At 37.6% G+C, this 10720-nt stretch overlaps 1 protein-coding gene across 1 annotated transcript in view; it reads right to left on the bottom strand.

Moving 5' to 3' along the window:
• LOC106516252 (guanine nucleotide-binding protein subunit alpha-11) overlaps window positions 1-10720 on the bottom strand; it is a 15967-nt gene that overhangs the window by 1432 nt on the left and 3815 nt on the right. Inside the window, exons 2-4 of the mRNA XM_014006512.1 lie at window positions 8109-8293; window positions 751-905; window positions 488-616 (exon numbers count right to left, since the gene is read on the bottom strand). Of these exons, the coding sequence (XP_013861966.1) occupies window positions 488-616; window positions 751-905; window positions 8109-8293 (469 nt within the window). The remainder of the gene's footprint in view (window positions 1-487; window positions 617-750; window positions 906-8108; window positions 8294-10720) is intronic.

The following is a 10720-nucleotide window of genomic DNA, read 5'->3' as shown; positions in this document are numbered from 1 at the left end:
TATATATACTAGAAGTATTGTAGTGTTGACCATAAAATGAGTCAAATAATCTCAAACACTTCTCTTACTATCATTAATTAGTATAATTAGGCTGTAACACTTATGACATCACCACATTTGTGATGCAATTAATTCATTTTTAAAAATATGAGCTTTCACTGTTTTTGTTTTCCTTAAGCTTTTCCATGCTACCATTTCCAGATATCACGATTGTTCTTCCTCGTTTAACTATTTTAGGCAAGCATTTCAGTTTAATATCTCGATTTCAATCTGCTATTGTTAGGAGGGCAGATGAAGAGCAGGCTGTTTTGTTTATTTGTGCATCTGCTCCCTTTTTCACCAATAATAGGTCTGATCATTTATGCATTCGTTTGTGCATTTAGAGCCTCCACTGTCCTACTCTCATTTTGTATCATTTGAAATAATAACAGAAAATATCACCCAAAGACCTAAGAATTCCCAGCATCAAAGGAGCAGTAATATTCACCTGAACACCGAGCTCTCCAGGTCAAACGGGTACTCGGTTATACCTGTCGTGGGAACTCGAACCCTCAGGACGTCTTGCTGGGTCGGCACATAAGAAGACTCAGCGATGCGAGCCAAATCACTCAGATAGCTAACGGCACAGGAAAGATGTAGCAGAGTCAGGTTTGAATGGAACAATTACTTAAGTGTGTGTGTTAAAAAGACAACTGGCAGGTTCAGATGAGTAAACAATCTGACAGGAGTTGTTAGTCTGTTTGCACTCACTACTTGGCTGAATCTGGGAGCTGGTATTCCCTCCTCCGGCTGTAACATTCCTGAATCCCCGGGTCGCTCCACAGGCTCTTCAAGGCATCCACATAAGGGTTTGTTAATGTTGTCATCTTTTCCACATCAACCCTGCTGACCATGACGGCACTGGCCTGAAACACATTGAAATTTATTTTGTAAAACCTGCTCTTTGTGCACATCCAACGGGTATTGTTTCTCCAAATAAGATGTACTTTCAGGGTCTGATGCATATCATCAATACAGGATGTAAACTACATTTCGCATAAAACAAGTATTTATATTTAACTAAAGCATTGCTTTTACGATTTAACTGGAAATTGACAGAAATGCAGCAGAACCTTTGTTTTTTTCAGATGGAACCACTGTTAGCTTGGTATTTAAAGGCAAAACAAATAAAATGACTTTAACTTGCACAAGACAATTCAAACTAAAAAAGGAGAAAAAATCAGTGAATGAAAAACAATCAGCGTGAATGCTGAGTTCTGAATGACTTTAACTGACAATGTTAAAACAAGCATAACAGAAGCTAAATGTAGCTAAAAGCTAATATTGGTAAACTTGTAACTTAATGTTGAAATTAACCAAACGGTTGGTAAACGATAACATCTGCAAAATTATAGGCAAAATGTGGCTAAATGCTAAAATTAATTAATTTGTTGCTTAATGTTGAAATTAGAAAAACAGTAGGTAAATGCTAACAAGTGCTAAACATGAAAAAAACTGAACATGAGGAAAAACATGAGGAAAAACAAAAAAAACATGAGGAAAAAAACATGAAAAAAACATGAGGAAAAACATGACTTAAAGTTAAAGTTAGCTAAAATGAGAGTGTGGCAAGATCATAGCTAAAATTGACAAAACAAAGCATCCTGATGCATCTCAGCAATCCAGGTAGAAAAAAATCAAAAAGAAAAAATAAGTAGGTCCTCTGGATGGGTTCTTCTTTAGTGAAACGTTTCATCTCTCCTCCAAGAGACTTCTTCAGTCTGATGAGTTTCAGGTGAACTCAGCCTTATAAGCACTGCCTCCACATGGTGGACAAAGAGGTTAGTCACATGCAAAAGAGGGCCATCGCCTAACAATAGGCTTGATTAGCTCTATTGTTCATAGAGGGTCATGTGCCCCATCACCTGACTTATTGGTTTGGATGCTGTGGTTATTAGGTGTTGTGTCATGTGTATGTAGTGACTGCAGGCGGGGCTCAACGTCCCCACAAAGCATTGTAGCTAAACACTATAAGGAGCAAGAGAAAAAAACAGAGCAACTATGCCAAATTGGGTTTCAGTAAAGAATGTGTTTGAAGGAGGAGATCCCAATGCATTTCTATGGAAAAAATTGTTGTAAATAAAGTGAAGTTATTTAAAGTGTAAACTACTAAAAGGAATTCCTAATTCCCAAGAGTTGGCAAAATAAATTTAAAAAAATAAGAATAGAGGTGCTGTGATCACTTCTTGGGTTTTGTAAAACTGATGTTGAGCAACTTTCTGAAGTTTATTGGCTCCTGATTAGCTGCTGGGGCTTTCAGCCTCCTGTATGAAGAACAGTGTAGTGTCTGTTTGTGACTAAAACCAACTACAGTCTGTTTACTCTCAGATACGTGGTCCAAAACATGGGGTCATTTTGTTCAGCTGTCTTAGTGCGCAGTGTGCCAAAGCAGAAGTTTTGTGGACGTTTGCATGTTTTCTTTCGCTCCTGCACTGATGGGGGGGGGGGGGGGGTAACCCTGTCATTATGCCTGTGTGCACATGCTGCTGCAGTGTGAGAAATTCCTGTGTTATGAAATATGCCTCAACGTGCTGTAAGGGTATTTCTTTGTAAAGGCAAGCAAGCAGCCCGCACCAACATTAACTCCAATCAAACCAATACAATAACAACACTGTTTGCTGAGTCAGGCATTTATCCACAATGCATAAATATAGAGGATGATTTATTTATTTACTTATTTATTCATTTAAAAATATTTACACCTCTTATTTTTCGTCTAGTTTTCAGACCTCCTGAAAATAATTCTTTCTTAACACATCTAAAGGTGTCTGCTTAGTTAAATTGTCATGTTTAGCTGGGTATGCCCTTAAATTTAGACAAACATAAAGCGGGCCAGCAAATGTGAGGTTGCCAGCCAAAGTGGCATCTGCTCCATGCAGATTTTATCAGCTCTCATTAAAAATTAGCTGCAGGCACCACTTTCAAAACCATTGTGTGGATGAGTTTTGTCATGTTTCCAGGATGTTTGTAAGAAGAACCTCCTAAAAACACACACACAAAAAAACATGCTAAATGACACTAGCATTCCTCGAAAGAATGTGTATCTCCTGACACTTTGTAAGTTTAAACTAAGATTTTAAAGGGGCAATATCATGTAAAATCAACTTTTTTGAGTTTTATATCGTGTTATAATATACTCTCATAAAAAACATGCCCAAAGCCTTACTTTGACTCATTCATGCATGTTTGAGAAATGTTTTTAGAAAGCCATGCTGAGGAGCAAAACGACAGAAACACCCCTGGGACGTGTCTTTAAACCGAACTTCCTCGTGGCAGAGTGCACCCCCTACCCCACACCCCACACACCCCACCCATGACTCCTGCAGGCTCTGGGGTGAAAGTGAAAGTGAAACCTAACTGTCTGCTGAGCTCTTAACATTAGTTCTCACTCTGTGAAGCTCTTTTCAGATTAAAAAATAACCTTTGAGGAAATGTATTTTCAGACGCCAAGTAAACTGCATCACGGCAGCCCCCTCCTCCCTCGCGACCCCACCCCCGCACTGAAATGGGCAAAACCGAAGCGGAAGGTGATTCTTAATGAGACCGAGGCCAATTTCAAGGCGTTTAGAATAGCAAGTGATGAGAAGATAAGTTTATTTTCTATATAAACATAAAAACAGCATTATAATAACAACTAAAGGTGACATAGATACTTTATTATGGCATAGTATTTAGATATATGCCTGAGAAACACATAATATTGGCCCTTTAAATAATTTATTAACACTCATATGTTAGAGATGACTCTCAGCTACTACCACATCAAGTTATACTGTAGCTCCATATCTGTACCATTGACTGAGTTAAATCCACTTTTCTTTTGGCTAAGATTAATTAGTGGCCTTCTTGAATTGGGTTGACTCCAAAAGTTAATTAGTTTCAGATGGATTCAAATATAGACAAGGAAGACTTGTCTATCCAGGTTTACATGTTCAAGCCAAAGTCTGATCTGGAGCAACAGGGGAATGAAGACAAAGAACCTGCACAAACAAACATTTGCAAAATTGGTGAGCTGGAAGACCATGACCTTGTTTAGCAGTTTTGCAGCAAAAACTGTGTTGTAATAGTTCAGAAAGCATAGTGGTAATGGGGAATAGAGAAAACTGAATGCACTGAAAAATGTGACCCGAACAGAATATAAAGATATCTTTACAGCACCGGGATAAACTAAATTCAACTTTTCTGCAGAGACTCCAAGTACACAACAAAATGCATCTTACAGCTAAAAAAAGCGGACATTGCACGTATCTAATTTAAAATGCCTTCATTGGTTCATGAGATATTTTGCGAACAGACACAAATACACAAACACAAAGAGAAACAGGCAACTGACTGTCCACGGTTCACCACAGTGCGTGATTAAAAAGTCTAAACTGAACATGCATATACAGTAAGCAACAGGCTTAGTCACCAAAACTCATTCAATTAGTGTTTCAAAACCTTTTGTTTGGCAATAACTGGTTGTTACCAAATTGTTTTAAAAAGAAAGTGAACATGGAAACATGCTCTGGTTTAGTGGCTCTATCCATGTTTGTTTTTTAAAACTCTTCTATCACTATCCACTGTGAAAGTGACAAAGACAGCATGTTTCCTAATGTTGGGTCATTAGACACCCAGTCTCTTACAATCCAAATTAATACCAAATTATTTCTGCTTTTGTGATGTTTGTTAACACAAAATGTCAGCTGTCGCTTGGAATCAGTTTCTTGTTGTGGTCATGCTGAGTATTTTCTGCAGTAGCCACAGATGTCCCCTTTTCATACATGATAGTGCACAATATGCTGTAGATATGTACTTTAATACCTTATTTACCTCTGTTATTTTTGTTCTAAATCTTCTAACAAAATTAATTAAAGAGAGGGTTTTTTTCTCTTTGATCACGCATACCATCATTGTTAATATTGCGAATCACACACACACACCATGCCTTTGAACATTTAAAAAGTTTCTGTTAGGAGCTCTCTGTTGGATAATGAGCTTGCCGCACGGTTGACAAAGGTTAGCCAATGGAAGCCTGTGATTATAGATATAATAATATATAATAAGAGACAGAGATCTGAAGAAAATAATAAAAGTCATAGCCATTAGTAATCTGTGTATGGTTCGTTCTTTGTTTTTTTCATTTCAAAATAAAATTCCAAAAACAAAACAATCGTGTGTTTTTTTTTCTGTTTTAAAAACGAAATTAGAAAAACTGCAATTGCTAAAATAAAAAAGGGGTATGTTTTTTTTAACTGCAATGGTTAAACCAAAGACAAGCTTTTACTTTTTGTTACTTCAACGGGACCTTCTGGTGGAACTGGAAATGACGACCTGAACTCTCAGCACATAACTTTTTTAGTTAGTACTTCCAAATCTGCCAGTTCAAAAATGGATATGTTTGTCTTATTTAGAGGGAATCGACGCATCTCATTGAGAGCTGATGATCTTACCGTCAACAAGATTTCCTTAATATTCCAAGTAAGTAATTAAAACATTACGTTTTATTAATCTTCCGTGTATGTTTAACAATAGTTTTAATAATTGTAAACCATGCTTCTTTGGCGACTTCCTTCATTTCTGGTGTCGCTACATGTTAAAACAACAACCGTATTATTATTATTTTTTTGATGGCTAAAGCAAAAATCAAATGCTGTTGATTTTCTATTAATTTGATTTTGCATTTTTACATTTAGGTTTTAAAAATGGAAAAACAAAAAAAAAACACAAGCTTGTTTTGTTTTTGCAATTTTATTTTGAAACAAAAAAAACAAAGAACGAACCATTCACGGATTATTAATCATAATATAAATGGACTATGAAAAAACTCATGACAGGCATTGTGAGCCTCTTATGCACTCTTTTACTGCAGCGTGTTGAATGGACAGACATTCAGTCTACTTGCTTCAGTGAAAGCAGTACACACACAGAGTGCATTTTTATTTTATCGATCCTGCCTCCTAAAGAAACACTCAGATGATTTTGCAGCTGCGGGGTGTGTCGGTAGTGGACAGGAGGCTGAGTGCAGGAAACTAGTGATTCACCTTTTGGCAACCAGTCAGCTTATTCTGAGCAGGACAAAGGAGGGAGTGAATTTTAGGCGGAGTTGGAGTGAGACAAAAAAAATCTAGGAGAGGAGGTACAGTACATACGGAGATGGACAACAGACGCCTGGGGGCTCACCTGAAGAAGAAACTAGACAGGAAAAGCAGCACTGACACTGTTTACAAGAAGGGAGACTCTACTTAAGAAGGAAGCTTGAACGCTTGCAGCAACATATCTAATATCAACTTGAAGTCTATAGTGGAGACAGAGCTTGTTGATCATAACCAGAGATTTAAAAAAGGAAAAAAAATCCTAACAATGCTGGAAAACACTTTGGATCCCTTAGAGTTGAGAGTAGAAAGATGAGGGTTGCACAACCTGCTAGACTTGATAAACACCTTCTACACAACAAACACAGGAAGCAGCAGATTGTCCAGTCAGGAGGTCATTGCTGCCCACATCATTCATCTGTAATCACTCTAAGGACTCATAAATGTTCGCTTCTGAAGGATGATAATGTTTTTTTTCTTGCCCACGTCTCTGTATGTGTGCATGTGTTTATTTGTCTGCAGTGTTAGCAAAATATCTCATGGATGAGACTCTCAGAAAGTAGGCAGTAGAGGTACATCTACAACTGATTAACTATCAATTCTATCTGACTCAAAATGGCCATCAAATCTAAGCAGCCTTAGCAAACACAAAACTGTAACTCAGCCAACTGTGCAGATATTAAACTAATATTTGGTGTGGTAATAGCTAATGTTTTATTCTTTTAAAACTGTATTTTAAACTGTTTTGTTCTTTAGTTAAAAGTCTATCTAGCAAATTGCGTTGCAAATTAGCCTGAGCTATAAATGTTTTAGCATACAGTCTTATAAATACTTGATACTTATACAAAACAAATGAAATTAAACAAACTTTATCCCCAAATCACTCCAAGCACATACATTGCACTTTTTTTGGCTTAAAACACTGGCATTAACTATTGGTGTCAAGCCTATTTGTCTGTTAGCAAAAAATCTCATGAACCACTGAATGGATTTTAATGAAACTCTCAAAAAAATGTAGGATGTACTGATCGACATTTGGAGTCAACTTAATTCAAGATGGCCGCCACAGATAATTGATCTTAACCAACAAAAATATGGCTATAACTCAGTCAAATGTAAAGATACTGAGCTGAAACCTGGTAGTAGCTAAGAGTCACCTTTAAGGCACACTTTGAGTGCTAACAGATTTCATAATATTACATGAGATCACACATATTTCTAAGGTTAGACCAAAATGATTTTAATTCCATCCCACGTGAAGAAATTTATTCAAGGAATGCTTCGCTTTTATTACTATTATGTTTACTCAAGTGAATTAAGCTTCTTTTGTGAAAATTACACAGTACAGATTGAAACACTAGAAACTAATATTTGTGTTCAAAATGATCTCTCTTATGACCAAAAGACCTTCATCACCTTCAAACTGATATCTGCATGCTGAGTTACAAATTCATCCTCAGTCCTCTGAGTTTCCACAGAGCCACATCTTCACTCCATGAAACAAAACCCCCCAAAAAATAAAAATAATTTAAAAAAATGAATCCTCATGCTGACTCAGACTTATCCCTCTTTGTCTGAGTCTCATCCAGACCCGGAGCTCTAACTGTTTAATCGAGGCATAGTTGTGTGAGGCAGCAAATATAAGAGAATAATGAGCTCCTGCCTTTGGTGAGACAGGTGCAAATTCTTGTACCATTAATGGGAAATTGTCTGTCTTTACAAGTCTGCAGTGAGCCATCATAAGTTCATCAAAAAGACAACCTGCTCTGTTAAGCAGACAAAAAAAAAAGTCTCTGGTAGCTCAATGGCAAAACTAAACAATGGAAGTTACCAGAAGTCCTTCACCCCTGAGAACACTGTAATAAACACTGCCTGCTCTGTAAGTAAACACTGCGCATGCTTCTGTGGGGACGATGTGTGGCAAGAACCTCTTTCGCAATTTGTCTGAGGGAAGTAGCGATGGAAAAGGAACAGAGAAACATTTGCGAGGCCTACCTTGTTGTGTTCATATTTGTAGGGGATCTGTAACGTGTTCATGGCTTGGATCATGGCCTGCATAGCTGTGAAGATGTTCTGGTAGACCAGTCTGGTGAAGGCTCTCCTGTCCTCCTCTGAGTATCCCCGGCCGTGAATGATCCTCATCTGTTTAATGAAAGTGCTCTTTCCGCTTTCGCCCGTGCCTGCATGGCCACCAAACCAAGACATAACGTCATTTCACATCTCAGCACGAAGCAAACATTAACATGATATTTGTGCATCTGTCTCAACAATAAAAGCCGTGTACTCTGTTTGAACTTTAATTAATTTGATCACTGTTTGACACCTATGATTCTGTAAGGAACTTACAACACTTCCTTTAAAAACAAAAGAATCGCCTGAAAACACTTTGAGTTTAAACCCGTGACTTCAGTCCACAGAGGAGTTCAGCAATTTTTATTTTTGTTAAACTTTAATGACAAATACATACCTCTACTAATTTCACTTAATATACATTTTTTAAAATGAAATTTATTTTTATTTAAAGTCTTATTTATTTTACATTAGATTTTAAATAAGAAAAAAATAAAGTAGACTGATTTTTTATGTTGTTGTTGTTGTTATTGTTTTTCTAATTGCTGGCTGTCTGGACCCTAAACTATTTACTGGCTTTCAGTAGCTGTGGCCCTCTGAGCAATTTACAGTAGTTAAATAGACTTGGGTTAGAGGGAAAACGTTTTTAAGTGAGTCCAGTTTTTAGTGGTCCAAAAGGTATTTTTGGACAAGAGAATCCAAATGTTGTAAAAACACAAGCTGGAGATGATTATCAATGTTTTTATCCCTCTTTAGCATTCTTCTATTTACTTTGTTTGGTCTTCTCTTTTCATCATATCTCCACCTCTCCAGGCTCTCTTCCACCTGCTCCCTACTGTCACTACAGACCATCTGCAAATATAATCCTTCATGGGGACTCCTTCCTGGACTCATCCATCAACCTGTTCATCACCACTCTGTCACTCCTACCACACATCTTACCACCTCTTCCCTACCTTTACACGTTCCCTGCATTACTCTCACATACGCAGACAGTGCAACTCCTTCTGATCTTCTCTATAATTCTCTGTCAACCCTTTTGAAGCAAACTTCTGATATGGTGCTATTTCTTGGCATTGGACCATATTGCGGTTCACTGATCGTCACCTCCTGTTTTATCCCGACTTGAGTAACTTTCGCCCATATTTTCATGGTGTGGTTCACCAACTTCACCCCTCACCACATAACAAAATTTACCTGGCCTAGTTCTGGCCCACACAAAGCGCTAGTACAGTAAAAAGTGACAGCCCTTTAGTGGCCCAGCTGTGGTTCGTCAGGTGGTCCATACATGAGCCAGCATCAAACAAACCGATTCACTGATTCACTAACTTTCTTCCACTTGTCCTTCTCTCCTATTTTATTCATTCCATATTTTTAGTACAATACAATCAATATATCATATCACACCATACTTAAAGGTACCTTGTGGTTCTTATCTTATAAATGTGCTATAAAACTATACTTGCTATTTCAGTTAATGAGAAAACCTTCCACAACATTCTGTGACAATACTAAGCACTGCACAAAAAGTAAGAAAATTTGTGTTTGGTTGATTATTTGTTTGTTGTAGAAATGCGTCTTTGCAATAAATCTGTTGGATTTAAATTGACTCACATTTGAAAGCAGAATGCATCTGTGGGTTGAGCAGCAGAGCTCAGTATGTGGACTGCGAACATGAGAATTCTTCTCTACTAATGCCAAACAGCTTATTCTCCATCTGACTCTTGGTTTAAGCTTCTGATAACCCAAGCACTGACATTCAGGTACTTAATTGGCGCCTGATAACGAGCAACCAACTGTAATTGCCTATCTCCACAGTCTGGGACCAAACTCGGTCCTCCAAAATGACAAAGCCTGCCAAAGCCTCCAGATGTAGGAGTGGAGAGGATGCACTGCTGTCCTCACTTCAACCCCATTAAACACATCCAGGATCAGCTTGGGTGTGCAGGTCTTTCCAAAGTGAGCAACACAACCACACTGGCTGACTTATAACAAAGGCTGATTAAAGAATGAGATGGCACCCCACCGCAGTGTGTAACCCAAACCGGTGAGTAGCAAGCATCAGTAAGACATACCAGGCTGTTGTAGCTGCGTATGGTTCTTCCACGTGTTCTTGAAGCCCTTGCTCAATAAATGAATAAATAAAATGAATAAATCACTAAATTGCCAATATGTTTTGTTTCTTCAGAGTTTATTCATACAACCCAATAAACAATGCCAAACTAGAGTCAATAGCAGAATAAGCTGTTTGGCATTGGCAGAGGAGATTTGGCAAGTTTTTCATGTGCGCAGCCTACAAACTCAACATGCTCAACCCACAAATGTGTTTTCCACATAAATGAGGCACTCTTTAAGCGATATAAGATTTATTGCCATGAAGCATTGTTACAACAAAAGAGCAAACGTTCTACTTTTTGTGCTACGTTTATGTTTCAGTAATTTGGCAAAACCAGTTAAGTGGAACAATCTTAAAAGGGTAATATTATGTGTTTCTCAGGCATATATTTAAATACTATACCATAATAAAGTATCTATGT

The sequence above is a fragment of the Austrofundulus limnaeus genome, unplaced genomic scaffold, assembly GCF_001266775.1.
Source record: "Austrofundulus limnaeus strain Quisiro unplaced genomic scaffold, Austrofundulus_limnaeus-1.0 Scaffold36, whole genome shotgun sequence".
Taxonomy (NCBI): domain Eukaryota; kingdom Metazoa; phylum Chordata; class Actinopteri; order Cyprinodontiformes; family Rivulidae; genus Austrofundulus; species Austrofundulus limnaeus.
Note: the sequence above shows the minus strand (reverse complement) of the source record. Positions and strands in the feature narration are given on the sequence as shown.